The sequence below is a fragment of the Letharia columbiana genome (assembly GCF_014066305.1).
Source record: "Letharia columbiana isolate WasteWater2 chromosome Unknown Sc0000038_s0, whole genome shotgun sequence".
Classification (NCBI taxonomy): domain Eukaryota; kingdom Fungi; phylum Ascomycota; class Lecanoromycetes; order Lecanorales; family Parmeliaceae; genus Letharia; species Letharia columbiana.
This window is the reverse complement of record NW_023501082.1, coordinates 86,296-111,987: the sequence shown is the minus strand read 5'-3', so window position 1 is coordinate 111,987 and position 25,692 is coordinate 86,296. Positions and strand designations below refer to the sequence as shown.

General features: G+C 48.5%; 6 protein-coding genes across 6 annotated transcripts; 1 reads left to right on the top strand and 5 right to left on the bottom strand.

Annotated features, from left to right (window-relative positions):
* Positions 1 to 352: 352 nt before the first annotated feature.
* Positions 353 to 1,686, top strand: HO173_009197 (uncharacterized protein; the record flags this gene model as incomplete). The annotated part of the gene is made up of 6 exons (XM_037311088.1): positions 353 to 355; positions 411 to 780; positions 833 to 950; positions 1,015 to 1,082; positions 1,134 to 1,164; positions 1,230 to 1,686. The coding sequence occupies 6 exons, from the start codon at positions 353 to 355 to the stop codon at positions 1,684 to 1,686; spliced, it is 1,047 nt and encodes a 348-aa protein (XP_037161955.1).
* Positions 1,687 to 9,643: 7,957 nt separating this feature from the next.
* On the bottom strand, positions 9,644 to 10,420 carry HO173_009196 (uncharacterized protein; the record flags this gene model as incomplete). Its single annotated transcript, XM_037311087.1, has 1 exon — positions 9,644 to 10,420. One exon carries the CDS (start codon positions 10,418 to 10,420, stop codon positions 9,644 to 9,646), a length of 777 nt encoding a protein of 258 aa, XP_037161954.1.
* A 942-nt stretch (positions 10,421 to 11,362) lies between these two features.
* On the bottom strand, positions 11,363 to 12,850 carry HO173_009195 (uncharacterized protein; the record flags this gene model as incomplete). Its single annotated transcript, XM_037311086.1, has 1 exon — positions 11,363 to 12,850. The coding sequence occupies one exon, from the start codon at positions 12,848 to 12,850 to the stop codon at positions 11,363 to 11,365; it is 1,488 nt and encodes a 495-aa protein (XP_037161953.1).
* Positions 12,851 to 14,129: 1,279 nt separating this feature from the next.
* Positions 14,130 to 17,511, bottom strand: HO173_009194 (uncharacterized protein; the record flags this gene model as incomplete). Its single annotated transcript, XM_037311085.1, has 3 exons — positions 14,130 to 14,369; positions 14,426 to 17,192; positions 17,312 to 17,511. 3 exons carry the CDS (start codon positions 17,509 to 17,511, stop codon positions 14,130 to 14,132), a joined length of 3,207 nt encoding a protein of 1,068 aa, XP_037161952.1.
* Positions 17,512 to 18,511: 1,000 nt separating this feature from the next.
* On the bottom strand, positions 18,512 to 19,844 carry HO173_009193 (uncharacterized protein; the record flags this gene model as incomplete). The annotated part of the gene is made up of 2 exons (XM_037311084.1): positions 18,512 to 18,878; positions 18,931 to 19,844. 2 exons carry the CDS (start codon positions 19,842 to 19,844, stop codon positions 18,512 to 18,514), a joined length of 1,281 nt encoding a protein of 426 aa, XP_037161951.1.
* A 1,872-nt stretch (positions 19,845 to 21,716) lies between these two features.
* HO173_009192 (uncharacterized protein) lies at positions 21,717 to 23,807 on the bottom strand (the record flags this gene model as incomplete). The annotated part of the gene is made up of 4 exons (XM_037311083.1): positions 21,717 to 22,317; positions 22,366 to 22,579; positions 22,628 to 23,498; positions 23,550 to 23,807. The coding sequence occupies 4 exons, from the start codon at positions 23,805 to 23,807 to the stop codon at positions 21,717 to 21,719; spliced, it is 1,944 nt and encodes a 647-aa protein (XP_037161950.1).
* Positions 23,808 to 25,692: the final 1,885 nt, after the last annotated feature.

Below are 25,692 nucleotides of genomic sequence, written 5' to 3'. Positions count from 1 at the left end.
CACCACCGGTTCCATGACGTTCTCAAAATTGCAAATAGGCTCTAGCTCGGCGTAAGAGACTGTTATAAATCGCGTCCTTCTCCGTCCTATTTCCGTAAATTACAGCAGGGGTCTATCTGCCCTAAGATCACACATCTTCATCTGGCAAACCTCGTTACTTCGCTCGCTTTTACCGTTTACAATGGCAGCGCCGCCTCCTTCGCCAGAGGGAGATCACAATCGGGCTGATGAGTTGGTGATAGTCACTTGGGCTTTTTGCTCGCTCTCTTTGATAGTTGTTGGTCTCAGGGTATATTCTCGGGTATGGATCACCCGAAATTTGTGGTGGGATGACTGGGTTATATTTTGCACCATGGTACGAGAAGCCCAGGGGAGGACAATGATCAGAAGCATCTGACACGTGAGTTTAGGGGCTCACAATAACCTATTCTGTATTCTTCACGCTTTACGCAGCCAAAGGCGGCGCTCGTCATGTCATGTACTTGAGCTCTGCACAGCTCGAGGAGACCACTCTGTTCAACTGGGTATCGCAAACATTTTGTATCATGGCCATTGCGACGGGCAAGATCTCGGTTGCAATTCTGATGGGCCGACTTATGGCACCGAATAGATGGAGGAAAAGGATTCTCTACTTCCTATCCATCTCCGCATTCATAGCTGCCTGCATACTTATTATCTCCATCTTCGCCCAATGTTCCCCACCAAAGGCGCTTTGGATACCTTCGGCAGGCAAGTGCCCGCATCCAAAAAAGATAAACGATCTCGACGTGGCGCTTGCATGTGTGTCTAGGATTCCATGCAAACTTTACCGCTCAGCTGACATTACATAAAGGCTGGTTTGTGTTTGTGGACTTTGCCCTCGCCATATTTGGGATCACTATGATCTGGAACCTACAATTGAACAAGAGAAAAAAGGCTGGTCTGAGCGCGCTTCTCGGCTTGGGATTCTTGTAAGAAACCTCTCTGGCGTATGCGGCCCTGACATGTTCGTCTAACCGAATCCTTTTGATCTAGCGCTGGCATTTGTGCGGCCGTGAAGACCTCCTATCTGCCAACATTGACCGTTCACTCCGACTTCACTTGTATGACCGCAAGCATCAATTGAGGTCTGAACCCCACTGATGGCACAATAGGGATCACGGTCGACCTACTGATCTGGAACGCGTGAGTACCAACACTTTGACCTCAATTTTCAAACCATCGTCACTCACGACGACACCCGTCCATAGCCTCGAAATCAATGTGATCATATTTGCCGCCTGCCTTCCGACTCTTCGCCCTATCTTCAAAACCCTGTTCGACAATATCCAAGTTAGGGTCTCCATGACAAGGAAATCTCACAGCAAGCTCTCTAGTCCACGCCACGAGTCTTCCTACGAGCTTCAGACCGTTCCCACGAAGATTGTGCGACCGGCCAACAGTGCGAGCCGTGGAGCAGCGTACAGCTGGCCGAACGAAAACAGTAGCCGGGTAAACATCGTGCCCACGAACAGAATTCTGGAGGTCACGGAGATGGACACCAGGTTCGAAGACCGCGGTAAGGATGGAAAGGGAAAAGATGAGGAGTACGGGTGGAACGAAAGTCGTGCAGCCACATCCACGAGGAAACGTGGTGTAAGATTTAAGTCTTATTGTGGCTTTGGGAGTGTTTCCAGAATACCCCTCGAGGCTCCAACTGGTCACTGAGGCTGGAAGGCAACCTTCACCGATTGATGGTAATGAGTTCATCGCCCCGTCGTACATCCTCGAGTTTCCTTCAGCTATATGTCATTGTTGCGATCTGATGATCAGTTCCTGTCTCAAGGGTTCTAGGGGTCTCAGGAATCTCGTATTTTATAGCTCCTACCGTGACTTAATCGACGTTTACGTTTTGCACTCAAAGGCGACGTCACGGCGGGCAAGATTTACAGTATGGAGATCTGTAAGATGATGGGTACTTCAAGCGGACCGATTCCAAAACTTGTGCAGGAAACCTTGCCTTATAGATCCTGAGAGGGAAGGCCTGCCAGCGAGAATTAAAGGGTCCACTCGATCCTCTTGAGTCGATTCACGGAAGATCAGCTGGTCAGCCAAATCCAGCTTCTTCTACGCGGCACTCTGAATCCTAAAGGTCTGTTATACCGCGTACCGTGGCCGGCTGCATGGAAGAAACGATCGCGGTATCAAGCGCCAGGACAGCGATGGAAGCTATCTATTGTTGGAAGACCCACTATAGACATGGAAATGCCGTGCACTATGTGTTAGAAGTGTTAGCCTCTCAGCCCTATATGCTTGGCACATACCACAAATAGCAGTACTCCTCCATATAATAACAAACCAACCGTTACACCTTCCAACACTATCACGTTGCAGCTGTAGTGGTGACTGAAGCATATGGACTATACAGAACCGGCAATTTGGTATCCTGGACCACGCCTCCTTTCATATCCCCTGATCCATTTCCTAATCCCGCGACGAGGAAGCTCAACTATCAGGCTGCGCTACCGGCGTAACTATCTCTCATAAACACCCCACGCGGCGTCCGCATCCTATCTTTTCACACACCCCGCACGCAGCATCCGCGTCCTGTCTTTTCTCGTAAACACCATACGCGGCATCCCTCTTCTCATAGACTCCATAAGCAGCATCAGCGTCTTGACGCTTTTCGATCGCTAGGGCCCCCGAAGACTTATCAGCAACAGATGGCATGCACGGGCAACTGTTGGTGATCACTCCTTCCCAGGTACCGGCGCCAGAGGCATGCCGGGTCACACCTGAGGCTAAGGCCAGGGACCAGCAGAAGAGGTGCGATAGGTACATTCTTAGTGTGGATGGCTGAGGATTGTTGGCTCAGAAGCAGGACGGTAAGTCAGACAAAGCTGGAATTCTCCCGGTAGGTTGTGGAGGGAAAGTTATCAGACAAAGGCCACAGCGCTGCGCGTGAAATGAGAAACCATGTGCTCGATGCAAGCTTTATTACGTTTGAGTTTCCGAACCGTGGAGGAGAAATTGAGTGGTAGCTTCACCGCACCGCCAGATTTGCGAGCTGCAGATGCGAACTATATGCATGTTGCATATGTAAACCCAGCACGGACGGACTATCGGTTTTCCTGCTCAGCTTACACACACAGGCCTGTGCTGGACTCTCCCCTGGAGAGAGGGTGTATGTGCATGCTCTAGGTCTCAATGGCCTTGTGATCAGGCTTATCAAAGCGCTCGTCTGGATCGGCGTCGAGCAATCCGTCATGTGATCCGAGAATCTGGAATCTTCATCCTGTATCCAAAAATGCCATCCGCACCAACCATCTCTCGGACGGACATCTTCAGTCCCGGTGGGTCGGAGCGTCTTCGTATCTTTGTGATGTCAAGGGTTCAGACAGAGCACTTCAAAAGCTTTCGAAAGCAGTCGATGGTGCCCCAAACATTGCTTTCCGGAGAACCGTCACTCGAGTCTCCAAAGTGCCCTTGTCTCGTCATGCAGACCAAAAAGTCCCTCTGGATGATAGGAGCAATAGCCTCGAGCTCGACGATGGCAGAGCTAATCATCTCGATCGCACGCCTTGATATCGAAGACATCCTCAAATTATTGCCCTACATCTCATGTTTTTGGCTATAAACGTTCTCGTGAGCTTGACTATCGTCCGCAGTCAAAATAGGGTGGAGGAAGACCCTCATTGCCTTTTGACTTAGGGTACGCTAAACTGGACTCCGTTGAAGAACCAAAGAATGACACATCAGCGAATGGCAGGCCCGGCGCAAGAGGCTCTCCAAGATAATAAACTATGTGTTCAACGCCGCCCCCAACCTTACTAGTCCAGATGTTGGCAACTCCCGTCCAGTTCTTGACAAGTCATGGCATGATCTACTGCAACGTGAGCCACGTGGAGGATCTGTTGTTCGTTGAAATACGATTCTTGCTGACCATGATCAGACACCGATATGAGAACCCCAGCAGAGGACTTGCTTGCAGTCAACCGATCCTCCATTCCTCTTGGCAATGGTGGTGGGTACCATGGCGAGAAGGCCGTTTTCCATCCACGAGTTACACGGCCTGGTAGCAATGTTTCCAACGGTCGCTCTCGGATGCGAGGTCTGACTTTACCTGCGATCAAGAAATGTATCAGACAAGCCTTTCGTATGGGCTACTACGGCCATAGATTTGGCCAGCGCGCAAAAGAAACTATGGGAGGGCATACAGATATACAAGTCCCTGTGTTTCCTGCCTGATAGCCTTGGACAGGAGTAGGGACTGATGAGGACCGTGTCTGCAAACACTAGAGCACTGTATCGAAATCCTCAGACAAAGCGTCAAGTGCCGCGGTGACACAACCCTGATTACGTTTCACTGGGGTCAGATCGTCAAACTGCCACAGCCGGAGTTTACCCTAGAGCATACATGCGTTGATTGGGATGGACCCATGGAGTGGGCTGCCCGGCGAGCCATTGACCTTCTCGAGGAGGGCATGTTGGTGCATCCTCCCTTGGGTAAGACTGACCCAGCCATCCTTGGCGCAAGAACGAAATGTTGAATGGTTCGATAGGTCCGGCGTATCCTGGCGGCTTCCGTGAGGATCGTCCACGGGCCCCCCGGATCTTGGACCTGAGACTGAGCTCGCGTAAGTCGAGGGGAAATGTCCTCCGGGGTTCTGTAGGGTTGATATATGCCAGATAATCTCAAGATCGCGTCCCCGGAGAAGTTTGTTTCAGATCACGGTAGACCGAAAGGGTTTATGTGGTCTCTGGTCGTTGGGTAACTAGCTTTGGCAATCCAATACAATGGAACAGCTCTGTGCCAAGCTCATGGGATATCGTGAAACCTGAAAAGGAACCGAGTGAAAGCATCAAAAGTGTGGTTTTCCAAACCTTGACCCCCCTGATAGCGAGTGACGTAGCCATTGCATGTGCCTGCATCGATACTCTATACATTAGTCGGTCGCAGCTGCAATTTGCATCCTCCAAAATCCTTCCTAGCAACCTTGTTTCTTCGCACCTCTCTGTATGCCATGGCACTTTCAAAGGCGGATGAGAGCGAACTACGATCTCACCGAGGAATTGCTAGACGATAGGCTCGTTCCTTCGCATCGCCACCGTTGCAGCAGCAAGAAACTTCCACATGTGACTTTCTTGAGCTGCGCAATTTGCGCCATTCTGGGTCTCTGAGTGGGAGCACATGCATCCAATCACCCGAAGCGTCTCGGTTCTTGGAGCATTGGTAAGGGGACAAGGAACTTTTCTTCGGCTTGATTTCTAAACCAAGGTCTGACCGATCTTTGCTATACTTCATAGTCGGTCCTGCTCCTTTTGCCATCACTTTCAGATCACACGACACATTTGTCAAGGCGCCTTCTCCGAAGACTGATCGGGCATGGAGTCGTCTCATACCTTGTAAGTGGCTTTCAGTACTCCTCTAAGACAAAGACTGCTGAAGAACTATCTCTTAGTAGGCAGAGGCTTTGTCGCTGTGGATTCCCACGTCAAGCCTGTGGAATATGCAGGCAAGAGACTAGACGTAGAACACATAAGATCGGTGGTAACGTTCCACCAACTTCACCGCTTGGGGTGTCGTCCTCAATCTGCACCGATATTGTTAGGAATGGTCCATAATGATTGGATCAAGAACGAGCTACGAACAGGGTATTACACAGCCCACGCTACTTCTGCAACAGCTGATGCTCCCTCCTCCAATCACATGCGCAGCAAATCACACATCGCATCATCATCACTCACCCGATCATATGGAAGCACTGTTTCGACAACCTCCGCCAAGCTCTTATGTGCGCGTCAGACAAGACGTTGGAAACCTTGCAGAATGGGCCTGATGGCGCAAAGATCGCTAGTGTGGATGGTTGGGGCACACAGCACCAATGTCGAAACTTTGATCATCTGGCTACGTGGACGAGACTGCATCGGGCCAGTGCAGATGGAGGGATACTGTAGCCTTTTGGGGTCATGCTGCTTGCGGAGACCGATGAAGGAAGGTTTCTATCATGTGGAATTCAAGGCTGACAGCGCATGGAAGAGTGTGGCAGAAAGGGTGAACTGCATATGCCTGCATCGGATAATGTCAAAGGAAGAGGAAGATGAGTTGTAAATGTGTCTCAGCGCGACCTCGTCTCTTGATGCTGAATCTCATGTGGTGTCCCCGATATTGACCAGATGATTCTATTTGTTGGCAGTAGAGCCTTGCGTTGGCGTAATTTGTACATATATGCCCACGCCAGCATGCGTGTTCCAGCAAAGCACACTCCGCCTCATCATTCATGGCTTGGGCAGTCTCCTCAGCCTTGTTTCTCTCCCGTTAGCAGAGATCGACGATGTCTGGCGGAGACGCAGCCCCAGTTGACGTAGGCCAAAAATTTCCGATGGCAATTGGCAGATAAGGCATGGGAATGCACCGCCCGACAGCCAAAAGACGTCCAGACCATACCAAACGACGATTCAAAGCACATGGCTTGGAATGAGTAGACCGCCCATGCCGATAGAAGAGAACATGCTCATTGCGAAACGCAGACTACCAACATCGTATACGTATTGCTGTAGAGTAAAACTGTGCCGATCGTGACGTGACCATAACCCAAAGGTGAGCGGGCAGAGCGTCGGTTGGCCGGGGCCACCAAGCCCATGTTCCCCCTGGTGCAGCAACTCGATCCAAAACCCGAACGAGAAAGGTAGGTAACCACGACCGACCATGGGTACACCTATCTGATGGCACCCCCCAAAAATCCCACGCATGCATTACAGCCTCCCGCCATCTCACCCTTCTTCCCGGGCCCATCTCCGTTCTCTCGACCATTCAAGAAGTGCGGACCAAACTGTTCGCTCGATGGAGGAGGGTACATACGGGGGGGGGGTGAGTCTGCGACCAAGTTCCAAGATCATCTTCGAGGAATGAGCCGCGAGCCGTGAGCAAACCCTGATTCGGTCGGGGTGCACGACACTAATGCGCATGGACATCTATGGTTCCGACCAAGGAGGATTTTAAGGGCATTTGAGTCGAGGGTTTGTATACAAAGGACCGAAGCTTGGCAATGGATTGCGGCCCTAGAACCAGGTCCAGCGAACGGATGTACATACACGTTTTCAGTTCTTGCCTCAAAATGGTGTTCCCCTGAACTTCCCATCATCACGGCTGCCGCCGAAAGTGAAGATGAGCCTGATATACGATCGAAAGCACGTCCGAAGATGAGAAGCGGCCACGGAAATGCTAGAGTGAATGACTCGGTGGAGAAGCAGAAGTCCTACATCACCATAATGGATGCAGCTCATGCCTGAAGGCAAAAAGATGGGCAGGCAAAATATTCTGCTTGTCCCGCGCCCCACAAGTGATCACCTTGACGCATTGGTACAGCCTCTCCAGCCCAATCGGTCTAGCTATCGCAAGTACTGATCGCGGACAGTGGAATAGAATTGACCACAGCGCAAGAAGTATACCATTTTGGCAACACTAAGGTACGTCCCGCCGCCTTCGCCACGACTCCAAGTTCGCTAGTTAACTAGCTGGCTGTTGAAGTTCAAGGCAAACTCTATGCCAAAACTCCGGTCGAGATGTCCTACTCAATATTCTTCATCTTCTTGAACGGATTGTTGTTTGCCACGGACCACTGACCAGATTCTGTCAAGATATCTGCAGCGGTGGCTGGTCTCGCCTTTGACAGTTTTTTTCTGTACCTTTCACGAAAATCATCGGTAGATGCTCGACCACTTGGTGGAGTCTTTTTGGAGCGGTGGCATGCAACATCTGGGCGGCCTCTATGACCGACTCGAATGAATACAACCCTTTCATCGCATCTCGACTTTTCGCGGGTATGTTTGGCTCTGTTATTTACTGTACCATCCATACTAGGCGCAAGTACTTTCGCCGACCAGTTCTTTTTGCATGAGCGAGGCAAGGTCTTCCTCATCTTTTCGCTGAGTTTGCTGTTGGGCACTATCACGGGTTCTACGTTCGGCGGTTTCATTGTAGGGCATGTGGACTGCCGGTCGAGTTTTGGTGGACGCGGGCTCCAGGGTATAGCCTTGGTACTTGTATCATTCTTTCTAGAGGAGAAGGGTTTCCACCGCGACACCAAAAACCTTGATAGCAAACAGGATTGCCACATTCTTCATCGGGACCAAAGCTGTGCCGGCTATGAGTCGCGCTGAAGTTATGAGATACCATCGACATCGAAGCTCTCTGCAGAATGCACCAACCCACCACACTAGTCTCACTCCGCGACCGCCCCTTTTGCGATTCGTTTATCTCCGGTCACCATTCTGGCCGGTACCTTCCATTTACTCCCGTTCGGGTGAGATGTCATGATCAATACACCCCTCACCGTCTTCCTCCAAGAGCCCGACAAAAAGGGTGGATATGGGTTCCCACCACAGCAGAATGCCGAATTTACCTTCAGTCTCTGGTGCGGTATTATACTCGCCCAAGTATACGGGCATTATCTCAATGACTGGCTTCCTGTTTGGCTATCTGGAAGATATGGGGGGGGACGTGGAGGCCGGAATATAGGTTGCATACTCTGTGGCTGCCTTCGCTCATGCTGTTGCCCAATTGGCTTGGGGGTTTTCGGCGTTGCGCTCCAATATCATAATCACTACATGGTCCTCGCCTTAGGCGTTATCGTCATCACCTTCCCAGCGATATTATTAGTGCCTGTGGCAGTCAACCAAGTGATCGAATGCTTCCGGCAGCACGCTCTCGAGACGAGTGCGATGATGGGAGCCTACCGTTTGACCTTCGGACTCGCAGTTCCGGTTTCTGTCACCCCATGGCAGAAGGCAGTCGGTGTTGGATGGGTTGTTTGGCATGGCCGCTTTCTTCTGCATTGGGTTCTTTCATGCTGCCGGTGCTGTTGGTGTGGAGGGGACATGGGATTCGGACCTCGACCAGCTTTGAAATACCTTCATTTCCTGGATACTGTATAATTTCTGCCCATTCACTCAGAGGTCCGCCAGTTGGGTAGTGGTCTAGCCCGTAGCAAGCGCCACAAACAGCAAAAAGTAATAATAACTACCCTAACGTCCGTGAAACCTGATCAAGAACCGGCCATTGCGTCCCAAAACCATTATCATACAAGTAAACTAAGCCCGGTCTATTATTCCGCGTGTACGGTACCTTAAAGTAGTGCTCAAATTATTGGCGCTAGACTGGTTAAGGGCGCCTACGATACGATACGATACGATACGATACGATACCTTACTCATGGCGATGTGCAGCGATTGTTTACTGAGCCGGTTGCATCGGGTGAGGATCCGGGACAAAGGGAGGGAAGGTGGGGATTCCGGAAGATGGGAAGGAAGGTGGGACGGGATTGGGATTGGGATTGGGAGTGTTTGGGGCGTTGGGTGGGTGGGGTTGGGGTGGTGTTTTGATGTTTTCTCGGCGAAGGGTTCTGCGGAAATGGCATGCTTCGTTTGGAAGGGGAAGTGGGAGCAGGAAGAGATTACAGGTGGACCACTACCGGCTGAGACTATCGAACATGCGTTGATTGAAGCATCGATTTTCGGAAACCGTGCGGGCACATTTCTCCATCGTGGATTATTACTACTATCGCTTACACTATGGGAGAAAGTCGTGTCATTATAAATCGTTACCGCCAATGCCAACTAAAACCACCCATATCCCGAAGATCTGAAACCCCATCCCGATTCTCCCTCGCATTAGCCTCCCTCCTCAGTAATAATCATCCCGTCTACTCCTTCCGCCCCCGGAATTCTTGCCATCATACCGATCATCGTACTCATCGTCGCTGTAGTCATCATAGCCCCTGCTCCTCCGGCTCGAAGAGACATGACTCTTCGACCGCCTCTTTTCCTTCCCCGAGTCCGGATTCAGCAATCCCTCGACCTTATCCTTCATCCCGCCGATCAATCCGCCGCTAGATCTGCGCCTGTGGTTCGAGGGCCTCTCCTCCGCGTATGGGTCTTCCAGCCGTTTCTTCTCCTTCCGTTTCTCGTATCCGCGCTCCAGTTCGTGCGCGCCGACGGCGCCGGCGATGATCCCACCGACCGTGCCTAGGTTGCCACCGTGTCCCGCTTTGCGCCCCAGCAAACCTCCGGCGGCCGCGCCGGCGAGAGTGGCGCCCCATTCCGCACCGCGGCTCTTGGAGCGACTCCTATCCCTCCCATGGCCACGGTGGCCATCGTCGTCACGGTCGGCGTCTCTACCATGGCGCGAATGGTCGCGGGATTTGTGCCCGTGCCTGTGGCCGCTGCGAGGGCGGTTTGGGTCCAGGTAGTCGGAGTCAGGAGGGCGGTTGGAGGATTGCGAAAGTTGCATGTTCGATTGGGAGGGATAGTAGCTGCTGGCTGTAGAGCCGTGACGAGTCGTTAGGGCGCCGGCATACTGGTCTGCTGCTGGAGGAGCGTATTGGGTGGGATTGTAAGGGGCGTGGGTTGTAGTGGTGGTGGGGTAGTCGTAGGCGGAATTTTGGCGGTACGGATCTCCCATGGTTGAGTAGGATGTCCGATTGCTTCGGAATTTGGTTTACTTGTTTTTCTGAGGTTGTAGAAGGAGACGAATGTTTTTCAGACAGATATGATGTGAGTTTTGTAGAAGGATAAGGAAGGCTGGAGAGATTAGAGTCATCGCTTAGCAAAGCAGGCGCAGCTGTTGATAGGGCTGACGCTAGCGCCACGGTGACGTTGAGCGAGGCTCGCTGCCGCTGAGCGGCTCTTATCCGTTGACCGGGCAGTGAGCGGAGAAGGCGGAGTCGAGATTTTACGCAGGCTGATTATTGGAGCCTTGGAGATTTGGAGGCCTCGCTGAAAGCCTGGTCTGTTGCGAAAGAGTCACTGCCACCCTTGGTGAGCTTGGCAGTTCATTCTTGGCATGCTTTTGAAGACTCTGTCCCCGCTGTCCGCAGGCTGAGAGGGCACGGTAACCGTGAGAATGGTCTCTGTTTCCTGCCTTTCATTTGAGTCATACTTCATACATAGTCCGCCGGCTTACCAGCTTGCGGCCACCTTCTATGAAAGCTTTTATACACACAATAAAATTATTTATCCGAACAGAATTGGCCCTGAACTCCCAAAATTCCCAAAATTCCCAAAACCTCCAAAATTCGTTTCTAAATATCCTTTGCGCTCTCGTGTATCGGTCGTTACATCGCACTCATTGCTACCCCGACTTGAGGTAACCTTGGGATGAGGCGGCCAGCAATGCTGCTCTCAAGGTATCTGAATCCATGGCGTCAAAGAAGACAAATTCAAAGACAAGACGTGGCGAACTGTCACAATGCGGAAGTCTGGTCGGGTTCTCTCTTATTCGCAAATCCCTCAAGACTTGGCGGCAAGGAACAAGGACCGGCGCTCCTGGTTTTCCTCCCGACTTGGCAAAGGCTTGATTCCACGGCATGATGTACATGACTTGCTCTGAGACGACAGATGTTGCTCAGACATGAGTCTCGTTCCTGGTCCAGAAAATCTCATATAGGATATCCGGCTCCTCATCCAAAGCTTTGTAGATGTAGTATTGCCTGACACCTCCATCCTCCGCCTTGGCATCTAATAACTTGTACTGGATCTTCCCCTCGACTCTGGGCCTCAGCGGGCCAATAGAATGCTCATAGCCCTGCATGAATGAATTGACCTCCCGGGTCGGCATGAATGTATCCTCTATCTTGTCCATGTCTTTGTTCTTCACAAGATCAGCCAGGAAGTTCTGATTTGGGTATGTCGAGATCGAGAATCCATTGCTCAGAATCGTGTCGGAGCCAAACTGCCATCGTTGCAGGAAGCAGTCACCGCAGACGTCGGACACAAGATGCATCTTTGCCATGGGGTACGTATTCAGCGCTCTCTGTTCAGGCTTTTGCTCGAAATGCCATCCCGTCTTCCAGTGGTGTAGAGAGAGCGGCAAGCGGCCGCTTTCATAGAAACCGGAGAGATCACCACCCAGATCGGTTTGGTGGAGTCCGGTTAGAGGCTGAAGTTTTGTTGTGGTATGTGCCGTAATACACTGGAAAACCCTGATATCTCCCTGGTTCGCGGTTGATTCTTGTAAGCAGGTGTCATAATTGGCGTTGATCTGAGCCGCTAGTGGGATTGATAGAAACGTGCCCCCTCCACCAAAAGACATCATGCCGTAGACCATGACGGACCACCAATCCTCCGACATGGCACCGAGATACCATTCCTTTGACGAGTCGTAGGTGCCAAGTGTGTCGACTAATGAGTGCATTGAAGGTAGAAAGGTATCATCATCCAAAAGGGAGATCCATTGAGTTTTAGAATCTCTTCGTTCGTACAGGATTTTGGCCAGAGAGAAGTATCGAGTTTGCATCGAGCTATCCTTTGGTGCTCCAAGGACCGTAGCGTCTATACCAAGGCCATGCATGCGAGTTTCCAGCACTGCCATTTCTTTGCGGCTTGGCGTCACCTCGCCAAAATCTACGGCCAAGATGATAAGCCGGGCATTGGTGTAAGCTAGCGATCTTTGAAGGTGTGGTATTGAATCGTCCATGCGCTTGATGTATGTCGAAATGCCGAATATGATATGAGAAGCATTAGCAGGTTGCCCTGGGAAAGCGGGTACCTCCAATGTCAGCGAAGGGGAGCATTGTTCCAATTCCCCATCAGGATTTTTGACGGGGTCAAGCATCTGTACGTCTGACAGTAAGGGAGCATCAATCTGGGTGAGAGAAGTCCGGTTGAGGTCTGAATTAGCTTTTATGATTATGTCGCGGCTAGCATATTTGACAGGGAATTTGATGCCCAGGTCATTCAGCCGTGCGAGCCTTCCCGAACATCCTCCTTGGTTCGTCTGGCCGCCGGCTTTCACATGTACATGTGGAGAATCAGAGTGATGGCGGAGGCGTAAGAGGACGAGGGAGCTGCAGAGGAGGAACACGATGACTACGGTGCGACCGCCAAGCAGCATCCTAGCTTATAAGGAGAACACGCTGGATCCTCGGTTTTGTGTTCTGTCAGGGCAGCTCGGCTCTTGAATGACGTGGTCGCTTGGTGGTTATGGCTTGTACGTAGTCTAGTGAATGCTTCATCAAGTCGAAGATGTCATCTACAGACGACTTGCAATTGACCCCGGATGGTCTCAAGTGCCACAAGTGGTAACGAGTGTGGTGGATAGGTGAAAGGGTCTTGAGGAGGACGTGTCGCAAGAGCTTAAAGTAAACATTAAGGGACCAATCGCTGAGGGGAAGGAAGAAAAAAGGTGTTCATAACGACAATCAGGCAACGTTAATGCAGGGAATATATAAGGTCGTTATAGATACAATTATATTTAATGATGATGACACGAGAGAGGAAATAATGAAAGACACGTGGGGAGTCAATGAAAAAGAAAGATAAATCAATCAATAAATGATAATGGATAAAACAATTTGATTTCAAGCAGCCCCATCAGCACCAGTCAAGCCACTGGTGGGGTAACAATCCCAGTCAAGCCTTTTCATTCGCCCTTGATTACAGGGATACATTCGATGAGCCCTTGACACCTGAAATAGGCGAAACCTTGCATCATCCATTCATTCTGCACCTTCCTGTTTCCGATCTCCGACGCTTGGCAACTCTCGGCCGACCTCGGTGTGATCTTGGCAGTCTCGGCATCGTTGCCCCCAGGAGTGTAAGTACGGTAGAGACGAAACATCAACAGATTGCTGGACTAGTGGATGAGTAGATTAGATGTACTTGTCAATGAGGCAGGCCAGAAATAAAAGCTCTGGTACGTTCTCATCAGTTAAGCCATGGTGCATTTATGAATGGCTCCATCGTGAAATCTTCTGTGTTCTGCTTGCGGCGGACATCTTCGTTCGATGGACCACGGATATCCCACTCTAAGACCGAGTCCTGCATAGTAGACCATGCTAGAATCGAACGTTTGATAGGGCAAAGTATCACGACAGATGGGCCCCTTTTTCGAGATCGGATTGGAACATTCTACTTGTTTTCCCATCATCTATCCTCCATCTAAATCTAGTGCGTGAGTCAAATAAATGCAACCAGTCGCACACGGTCTAAAGAAAAACATTATGCAGCATCCATGAACACCGTGGGCAGCGGCCGAAGTCGCCCTTGAACACTCCGATGTCATTTCCGCGTGCCATCTTCATCTTCGCATCCTCCATTTTCTCCAACGCCTGCTACACAAGGAAAACATGCGAAACCACCATGCTACCAATGACTTTGGAATTTCCACTTCTCTACTCCTCGTCAGAGAAGACCTCAATACCAGCCTTGCGCTTGGCCATCCGATCCTTCTTCTTCTTTCTCAGCTCAGCAGAAGATAGTTTGACCTTCTTCTTCGTTGAGTCGATCTTGTTACCCATGGCGTCAAAGCGCTCTTCCTCTTCGCCGTCTTCCTTGAGGCGAGGACCAGAGCCTTGGCCCGAGATCCAGCTGTGACCGGAAGGCGTCATCCTACCGTCCATGACTGCCCAGACCTGTAATAATATTAGCGTCTGTACACCTTGACAAGATGGTCGGAATAGTAGCTTACCTCTTCAGTCAGATTCTGCGTGAACTCAGCCGAGTGAGTGATGATGATGACACCACCCTCGAATGACTTGAGAGCCTTTGACAAAGCGCCCAGGGAGTCACGGTCCAAGTAGTTGGTCGGTTCATCAAGAACGATCAAATGAGGTCGCTGCCACGAGCAGGCAGCAAGCACGACCTTGACACGCTGCCCACCGGAGAGACCACGCATACGTGAGTGGGAGATGAGCTCAGCATCGAGACCAAAGTTAGCGCCGTGAGCCTCGATCTCCTTTCGGACCAATGGACGGAACTGTCCGCTTGCCAAAGCTTCTTTTTGGTCGACGTCTGCAACCATCTTGGAGTGAGAAACAAGGATTTCGGTACGTGGGATCCAGGCGTTGTCAGCAGTCATCATCGGAGTCCACCTCTCGTTCTTCTGGCCAACGTTCTCGCCGAGAACAAAGGAACACTCATACTCGTAGGAGTTCTTGAACTTTCTTCGAGAGTGGATGCCAATGACTCGTCGTTGTGTGCCGTCAACCTTGTAGATCTTGTCCATAGCCTTCTCGTCCTCGTCGGTGACAATCTTGTTGGCGCGGTCCATCGTCTCTCGATCTTCACCGGTCTGGAATCGCCACTGGATGTACTCTGACGGAGTCAAGTCCAAGTGGTGATCAATGTGGGCGAAGGCGTGCTGCTTGATGTAGGCAATACGGATGTTCTCGTGCGTGTAAACATCACCAATCGTAGGGATGAGCTCTCCGGTAAGGACGTTGATGAGAGTAGACTTGCCGGCACCATTAGGACCAATGACAGCGATACGGGAGCCGAGCGAACATTGGAAAGTGATGTCCTGGATTTGAGGCTTGCTGGTACCTGGGTATTGGAAGGTCATGTTGTTGACACGGACGATGGCCTTGGCCTTGGTCTTGACACCCTCGAGGAAACCTGGCTCGGGAAATTTGAACTCCATTTCGGAGGCACTCAGCTCGTAGTATGAGCGAGCAGATGGGACCTTCTTCACAAATTCGCCAAGGTTGCCTCGGTATCTCCTCAGCTTGAAGCGCTCGTAGTGGATAACGTGCTGAATGACATTGTTGAGGAATTTGCTGTCGTGCGACACAATAATCGATGTGCAGGGCGAATTGGTCAGGTAGTCCTCGAGCCACTTGACGTTCTTGACATCCAGATGGTTGGTAGGCTCATCCAAAAGGAGGATGTCGGGGTCTTCGAAGACGGCACGGGCAAGAGCCAACTTCATTTTCCAGCCACCAGATAGCGCGGTGATGGGACCCTCAAATTGCTCTTTGAAGAACCCGAATTCCTCAAGCTTGGCCTCGACCGCAGGTTTCTCAATGGTCAGGCCAACGTCACCAAGCTTCTTCATGGTCCAGCCGATAACGGTTTGCTCGGTATCGGCCGAGTCAAGGTCGTGCTCGACGAAGACGGTCTTGACCTCGTCCTTCTTTGGGAATCCCTCGACTTGCTCGTTGTTGATCGCGCGCATGAGGGTGGATTTTCCAGAACCATTGGGACCGAGAAGACCGTAGCGTTGACCGCGCTTGAGACGGAGATGTGTTTGATTCAGGAGGATCTTAGCGCCGTAGGCCAAGTTGAATGTGCAGTTGCAAAGGTCCTCGCCTTCCTCGTCATCTTCCTCATCATCAGCTTCGTCAACTGCACCTGGAGATGCGCGCTTTCGAAGAGCATCGGCAATTCCTCTAGCATCTTTGTCGCCAACAATAGCTGTAATGTATGGGAGGGTGTTTTCAGTCCAGCTAGCAGAGTCATTGTCTTTCTCATCGATCAATTGACCAGCGATGGCTGCGATGTATTCTACCACTGGGCCAAACTTGTGCACGGCGTCCTTGTGCGAAGGCTCCAGGATCTGCTTCAGAACACCGTGGACAGTCGTGACTTCACCAGCGTGGGACTTCTCGGGGATCTTGCCGTCTTTGACGTTTCCGACACGGACCAGAGTCTCTAGACCTTGCTTTGTCTTCTCACGAGCCTCGGGATCAGCCAAATTATCGTAGTTCTTCTGCAGGGCAGGCATGAGTTTGGGCAAGAAAGCGGCCACGATGTTGGGATCTTCGACAAGCTTGCACATGTTATCAACGATGACAGCGGCCTTTCGCTTAACAGCTGTCTCGCGCTCTGCAAGACCACGGTCGAGGAGAGGAACCATGATAGCCAGAGTTGGTTCGTGAACATCAGTGACGAAGGTGGTGGCACCAAGGAGATGGACGGTCTCGGGGACATTTTCTGGCTTGGCGATACATTTGATAAGTTCGGGGATGAAGCGGTCGATATCCTTGTTCACAATCAAATTGCAGACTTTCTCCATGGTACCATATGCAGCCTTCTTGACTTCAGCCTTGGTATCCCACATTGCTTCTGAGACGACCGGAATCAGGTCTGGGACTCGGTAGGCAAGTTGTGCTGGTGCGGACTCGACAAGTGCTTCGATGCACTGCAGGCAAGTCATCTTCTCGGGCCATTTCTGAGCATTTCTGATCGAGTGAATGATCGGAGGTAGGATGGCCTTGACACCGTTGGGATTTATAGCCTTCGCTATCGCGAGAGCTGCTGCTTGTGCGGCGGTCTTGACTGGGGTCATCTTGTCACCAACGGCCGAGAGAGTCGGCGCGAGGAGCGCCACCAAGTATGGTTCGACATTTGCGGATATCGAGGAGTGCTGGGCAATGGCCCGGATGGTGTTCAGGCCACGTTCTCGTGCACCTGCGTCTTTCTTATTTGCGAGTTGCTGCTTTAAGACTGCGACCGCTCTGCGTGAGAAAGTTGTCAGCAAGGGTTCGGTTATGGAGAAGGGTTTCTAGAACCTGCGACCGTGGCAAAGTCCCAGATCCGGAAAAGCTGTGGTCGTAGAAAATGTGGTAGAACTCACTTCGTGGGAGCATCATGCTCCTCAATGTCTCCATTGATGAAAGTAGCGATGTTGCCCGCAGCAGCGCTCGTCTCATCCGCAGTCTTCGAGATGGTCAGCTTGTTCAACAGCTCATCGAGCACCTTGACGGATTTTTGGTTCTCGCTCTTCTGAGTAGCAGGATTCGAGGGTGCGCTGTCCATGACGTCGACAGAGGGCATGGTTTGTAGTTGTGTTCGGTGTACTCAACAAATGGGAGAATGGACTCTGATTAGGAGGCGAACGGTTTGTGGGTGATGTACGCGGCGTTCAAGTGAAATCTAAGTCGGGTATGGACAGATGAAGGCCACGCGAATTCGTGCTCTATGTGACTCTAAGTGGATTATGCAACAAATGCGTCTATTGAAAGAAGAGACACAGTCTATGAGTGAGAAAGAGAGAGAGGAGAGGGTGGAAGAAAAGGAGAAGGATCTGGTGAGGCTGGCGCTTTCTTAAAAGATTTGTGGTGGAATTTTTTTGAGGCTAGGCCGGGAACGGTAAGTCCATGATTCGCTGGCAACAGCCGAAACGATTTTCTCACCGCCAAAGTCCTGCCCGAGTCTGGAATCGAATTACCCACTTGCAACAGCTAGGAAGAAGATATTATTGGCATCTTCTTGGGCTCTACAGATACGGCAAGGTCTAGGCTACACAACGCTATCGCTTTCATTGAATCATTATTTCCCAGTTGTGTTGAATGAATGAATGGTAAAGGTCAAAAGCATCTTCTCGAGCAACCAAGAAGGGTCGGAAAGAATTTTGAGTCGCAGCTATGTCATCACCAGCCGCTTTGCCACACAGCCTCGGGGGGGGATCTCGAAACACCAAGGTACTATGTACTTCACTAGATCTCTATTTTAAGGTCTGACCAATCGATGCATTTTGATCTGTGATTATTCAGCCTTCTCGACTACAAGTGTTCTAGAGCGCAACATTCTCCGCAAAATATCCCCGTGCCCCCCACAAGCTTATCGATAGGAAAGGATAGATATCGCTCGTGAGACAAGGGGACGAAAGCTTTCTTCCCCATCTTGTACCTGTCTGTCCTGTATCTTATTCTGCCATAGCTGTCCACCAAAACCTAGAGACAGTCGAAAAATATACCTGCCAAATTCGTGCTGTCAGGAATCATGCTGCTTAGATGTCATTCCGAAGAAACCCGTCATCTAGGATCCACTAGTCTCAAGCCCATCTCATCCTCCTCTTGGTAATAGTATCACCACTGAACCTCTTCTTGACTCTTCGCCTGTATGATTCCCTCGCTTGATACCTGCTGATCGTCCCATATCCCATTGTCATCAAGTACAGCACAGCCCAGATACTGCTGATGACAAGGCCTATGGGGAAGCCGACCAGCTTAATGCCGGGCAGCATGGACTCGTTGACATCCGTCCCTGTTGCTGATTGGGAGCCTCCAGACCTTGTACTTGCAAAGACTCCGTTGACGAAGGATGCGTCTTGGCTTGACAGCCGAGTGTTGAGTGAGGTGCCATCCTGCTCAGTGCCGGAGAGTGTAATCGCTGGGGTGAGGAGTGACAACGCCGTGGTCCTTTGCATGGCCATCAGCCACTATTTGGAGCAGCGTAAGATGCATTACTCACATGTTCTTCAGCTCCGCTAATGGTCCATCGTCATCTACAGTGCCCACGAAAGTCATGCTTCCTAGTCTTCTTGGTGGAACGCCAGTAGATCGTCGGATGTACATATCTGCAGCCTCATCTCTCTGGGCAGGGAACCAAGGAAGCGTCTGATCCTCCCTTTTGGACTTCCTCGCTTTGGTCGCAGATACAGTTGCATTGACGTAGGACAGTCCGACACCCACGCTCGAAGGATTGAGCTTCACCCATCCTTCGCTGGGTGCAGAGATGCGGTAGAGCCGTAGATCGACTTCGAAAATGCCTGTAGAGTTGTCAAGGCTCTGAATGTTGTAGCAAGCTGCAATGCCAGATGGATTCGTAGCGACGCCGTGTAGAGCGATGAGAGCTGTACTGCATGCTGACTCGGTTTGATCGTCCCAGTGTGCTAATGTGTCTGTCTTAAGATCCTTTGTGTGACCGAGGAGCGAAGCCAGACTGGTTGGTTTGAGAGCAGTGGCAGACGCTGAGGACAATGGTAGGGCCAGACTCATGGTGCTCGAATAACTTGTAGAGGCCGGCGCTGACGATAGTGCTGAGACCACCAGACTCGCGGTGCTAGAGCAGTTGGCGAAGGCTGACGCTGACGCTAGCGATGATCTCAGACTCTTCGTGCTCACGAATCCAGTGGGAGATGAGAGTGTCATATATGCAATTGATGAGGCGTTCATGAAGGCGACCGCATGACGCTGATGCCATTGCTCATGATTGAGAAACGAGCGAGGAGTCTGGTCGACTTTCTGGTCGACATAGGCGCTGTGACCGAAGATGCTGGACGAAACATCCTTAACGAGTCTCGGAAGAACGCTGCCGATCTGGAGGCTTAGAGCAAGGGAAAATTGGAGATGGAGGAAGAGCAGGGTGACAAGGGTGGGAAGCATGTTTAGAAGTCTTCAAAGATTCGAGGAGCTGGAGGACTGCGTTCAGTTGCGATATCGTTGCGGAAGAGTGTCGACGTACGAATTATTTGTTGACGAGGTTCAAGCAGCATGCTGGGTGCAGCCAAATGTGCCTGCCGGATTTGAGGGGTAGGATCTTAGTATGTGACGTGATGACTAGTTACTGAGAGGAAGTCACGATTCAGAGTCATTTTCCATGAGATCTCAGTTTTCTGGCTACAGGCCATAAACACCCTGCTATTCGCCGAAGTCCCAAGACTGCGACAGTACCCGCCTCAGCATCATTGACGCTGAGCTTTGATCATGTAACACGGGTCTCAGCTCCTTGCGCCATGCTTGACCTATGCTCCATACACCCAACCCTCCTTTAAGCACCTTCCAATTCCCATCTCCACTTTACGTCTTTCTCTCCAGGCGTACCAGCTCCGCAGTCAGTTTTGAGTCTCCAGCATCGTGCCAAACTGCCGCTTTCATCTCCTCAACAGCTCGCTCTACCAATCCCAACCCTTCACTCGCCTGTGCCGCGAGTGAGTAAACGCTTGCATATGTCGCCCCCCCATATCACGCCGCGGCCCGTGGACGATTCCGAGGTACTGGGGGATAAGGAGTGATTAGCGCCAGAATAAGACTAATCCATTCATGCGCCTGGCTGTGGTTCTCAAGTTTGAGATAGTTTTCAGCAAGCTTAATTTCCAAATCGGACCTGATGTGATGGAAGGCTCTCTGAAATGGGTTGGCCCGGCCTTGATCCTCACTATCTTCCCAAACTCTTCTGAGTGTTGAGATAGTCGTTGAGGAGTCGACAATGCTTGCGATCGCATTGTTCAATGCCATTTTGAATCTCTTGAATAAATTGTATCGATTGCTGGTGCTTGCTTTGACATCTTCGTGATGAGGTCTGACTTATATCCAGACTCAATTTGGCCAGTGATCCTCACTAGCGCCATGCTATGGAGGCGATGGAATGGCTCCAGAAGCTTCAAGAAGCTCGTCGTAGTTGGTGCAACGCCCGTGATCGTGATCGTCAACGAGCTTTGGGGGTTTCCGGACAGCCCTAATCTCAACACAACCCTGCAGAAGCTAATCATGTCATCGCCTGCGAACATGAGGACACAGGGACAATACTCGCCAGCCTGCCCACGGAAGATCAGAGTAAGCTCAATCGCAGAGTACGTGCCACGGCTGGGCACTAGGGACCGTGACTCTGCCTCCGACAGTCAGCGTGCGTCTTGCCTTGGTAATTGGAACTCCCAATGAACAGAGAAGGTCTAACCCTTCGGTCTCATCGTTGTTCTCCCTTGTGTGGTTGGTGGAGAATAGGTATGGGTACATATGATTGCGTATCTCACGAGCCAATCTCATGAAGGGAAATAATTTTTCCAGGGTATCACGTTTTCATGTCAGTAAAAAGTATCGGCGTGCTCCATGCTTTTGGTACACGGCTTCTGGAGTCGTGTAACCAAGGTCGATGCCGTCAGAGATGCCATTCGATAGAAGGGAGCCAGGCGGTCAAAGAGAAGTTGGCCGGCTCTCGTGCGCCTGTATGCAGTGGTAATTCGAGTAGGATGAGTTTGAGCGAGCGCAAGATAGGGAGGAGGATCAATTAGAAGAGGAGATGGGAATGGTGGTACAATTCGAACATGACGCTACAACTTCCTTATTTCCATACGAGGTCAGCCCGCCCCTTGAAGCAATGTTGAACTTGAGAGCAATGATGAATAGCATGAACGACGTTATCTCATGTAAAGTATGTGGCAGCGTCGTGCAGTATATAAGCCGACCTGAATCAACCTTTTCTATTTCTCGAGGTCTTTCAACGTTGGACACTTCCCAAGGTGCGGCTTTGTCCCTCGTTCATCTTGCTGGTAGAATCCTCGGTGATTGCGCCCCGTATGCACCCGCGAAATCAAGTTGTCCAAGTTGCCCTTGGACGTGGTCAATCTCCTTGCTAAGATCCTCAACATTCTGCGCAAGGCTGCTGACTTCATCGAACTTCCTCCGCTTGTTAGCATCCGCTACTTGTTCTTTGACAAGGAATAATTGCTCTTCAAGCACTATGAGGGTCTCGCGAAGCGTCTTCTCCTCTGCTTCCAAAGCTGATACAGCGCTGCTACTGCTGACTTGGGACGCGTTATCAATGTCATTGTATTTGATAGATGCAAGGGCACCGGCTGATTTCCCGTTGGGTGGCGCACGTTCAGAGGAGCCAATACCGTGGGCTGTGGCATGCTTAAGGACCTTGGGGAGCGCCTTGAGTGGAAGCATGTGGATCTGAAGGAAATTGGAGCTTTGTTGGTAGATGGCCTTTTGTAGCCTTTGCTGAGTAGGCGAGTCCGTTGGCAGATCTCGGATTCGGCGAGCTGCAGTATTGTACTGGCCAAAGGCGTCAACCAGCCGTTTGCGCGTTCTGGAAGCATCCGCAAGCTGGGCCTGAGATGGAGGCCTGTCCGGGTCTCTGTACACTATCAGCCCACGTAGCTCTAGAATCATCAGGAGCACTTACTGTAGAATCATCAGCAGTCGCTGGAAGTTTGGCAACATTAGTCGAATGCCTCTTTCGAATTGAATGAGATTCTCATATGTTCGAACGTCTGGCGGCTTATGTGCGAGGGCAGCTGCAAAGTCACTTCTGCTGAAAACAGTGGTCCTGCATTCTTTGCACATCCTAACATCGACGCCGACTTGTTTAACAGCTTTCTCTGCCACGTTGGCAGTCGCTGAAAACGTCAGTCAGGGAAGACCCAGGAATTTGGAGGGTGACGTACGGGTAGCAACGGTTAGTCCAACTTCCTGCGAACAATCTGTCAATGGATCTCCACAGACCACGCGGCCACAAAGCCTGCAGTGATGCCTCCTGAATGTGTAACTTGAGAACTCCTGCTGGCAGAATGGACATCGTTGAACACTAGCATCGTCTTCCCAGTCTACTATGGACTGCTCTGTCTGCTTCCGTTGATTTTTGGCGCCTGTCAGAGACCAAAGCAGGCCACCTCCTGGAGGAATATTCTCTGTTGGTGGATTGGCTAGGAGCTGTGTAAGCTTCGTGAGCCGCTTCTCCAGCCGGGAAACTTCCAACAAAGTCTTATCAACGGTCTTCCTTCGTAAATGCCCGAAATCGGTAGTGTGGTTTCGCTCGTAGCCGTTCCGGTCGTTGTAGCCCTCTCTTGACTTGTAGCATGTCTCACAAACCCTGCACCAAAGACCTCTTACCGGCTCATGCTGGGCTGACCTCGAGAGCTTCATCTTGTACATAGTATGCTCATCACAAAAAAGCTTCCCACACTTCCTGCAGTTCACATTGCCGTTGGCCGATGTAAGCCTCTTGCCACATGCCGGCTCCGAGCAAGCGTCATTCGGTCCATGTCTCTGCCAGTGAGCTCGAGTGACGAGTTCTTCAGGATCGGGCTGTGAGGGCTCAGGAGCCGCAGCGGTTGGCAGTAGCTGGGGCGATTGTGGTCTGTCGTCCGACTCGAAGACATCCAACCCTTTGAACTTCTGGTTGAGCACGGCTAGTGGCTGGAATCGCTTCGCCTTGACCATTTGAGTCTTGAACCAATCCTTGGCTTCGTTTTGTTTGACCTCCTCAAGATTCTTATGAGTGTCGTCAAGATGTCTGTTCAGCTGCAATAGAGTGACCTTATGCCCAGTCAGTGTGCCGCTTTCCTAGTGCCTCGGGGCGAATCCTACCATTTCTTCATTGCATATTGGGCAGGCGAGTCTTGTGGACGCTGCCAGAGCAGCCGCTGCAGCGATATCTCCATCGCTCTGGTCCAGTGATATTCTGGAACTTAGGTCCTGGGCATCCGTCGAAGGTTGGGAGGAGGAACTGACGGACACAGAGCTGGCTGTTGGCGAGAGTAGGTTAGGATTCCTCGGAGGATATGCTGGTGAGAGAGGCCTCCCATTACCCAGCACTCTTCCTCCCCCGAGCTTCCGAGCAGACATTTTGCCCTTGGTCTCACAGCGAGACAGTGTTGCCTTGTGAGGCGCGGGGAGAAAGCCGAACAGGCAAGCGGCAGAAGAAGCCCAAAAATCCACGCGTAAATCATTCTTTCCTTATTATTAAATAAATATTACGCTAAATTATAACTCTAGAAAAATAGTATACTTTATAAAAGATATTATTATTTATAAACCTTTTAAAATAATAAGTTTTATAAAAATTAAAATAATAAAAGATCTTAATATACGCGAATAATATTTTAAATATTTAAATAATCTAATATATAAAATATTATTATTATTATTATAATTTAATTAAAAGAATATAAAGAGCTTTATTAAAGATATTTAAAATTTAAATATAAAAAATAAAATTAATTTAAAAGCTCGAGAAATAATATTATAAAAATAAAGCTATAATAAAGAAAATAATTTTAAAATAGATTTAAAGATATTAAGCGAATAATTAAAAGAAAAAGATTTAATATTATATTATAAATATATTATATATTATAAGAATAATATAATCGAAATTTAATTAAAAAAACTAAAATTTATATATAAAAATTAAAGAAATATTTTAATTTTAAAAATTAATACTCGTTTAATTTTTCGATAAATATTATTTAATTAGAATTAAAAAAAATTAAAATTATTTAAAAATAGAAAGAGAACTATTAGAATTATATATAATATATTAAAAAATCCAAAAAAAAGAAAAATGATATTAATAAGCTAAATAAATAATTTAAATCTAATTTATATTTTATATAACTATTAATAATAATAAAAAATACTAAAAGATTTATAAAAAAATTCTAAATTATTATAGTATTATAAGTATAATAAGCTTATAAAGAAAATTATTATTATTCTAAAAGAAAAAAGATTTAGAGTATAATATAAGACTTAAAGTTATATTATTAAAAAGTTAAAAAAAAGAGATTATAATATATAGAAATTAATTAATCGCTAATTAATCTAATAAAAATTATTAATAATCTCTAAAAGAATCTATAAAAGTTCTATATTAAGATAATAAATACAAGTATATATATAGATAATAAAAAAAAATATTAAAGATTATAAAAGCGTAAAAAAAACTAAAGGCTTAGACAAATAGATAATAACGATTAAATAAAGATATAATAAAAAAATAATAGAATTCTAGAAAGAAGGCGTATCCATATAGTTAGAGTATTCGCGAATAGTAGAAAAGTCTATAACCAACATAAAGAAAGCGCCCCCACAGAATTCTATTATTCTCTATTAATAATTTATTATTTAATCGTTATTATCTATTATAGTTAAAGCCTTTAGAAACTATTAACGCTATAAAAATCTTTAAGATAAACTCCAATTATTTATAATATAATACTTTATAATTTAATTATCTTAATATAAGAATTTTTATAGATTCTATTTAGAAGATTATTAATAATTTTTAATTAAGATTAAATTAAGTAAATTAATATAATTTTTATATATTATAAATCTTTTTTTTTTTTAACTTCTAATAATATAATTTTAAATCTTAATATTATACTCTAAATCTCTATTCTCTTTTAAAATAAATAAATTAATTTTCTTTAACGAGCTTATTATACTTATAATACTATAATAAATTTAAAAATATTATCTTAATAAATCTTTTAGATATTTTTTATTATTATTAATAAATATAGTATAGAATATAAAATTAAATTTAAAATTAAATTTAATTATAATCTATATATAATATCGAAATTTTCGCTATTATTTTTAAAGAATTTCTTAATATATTATATATAATTCTAATAATATCTCTTATCTAATTTTTAAATAATTTATAATTTATTTTATAGATTCTAATTAAAATAATATTTATTAAAAAATTAAACGAAGTATT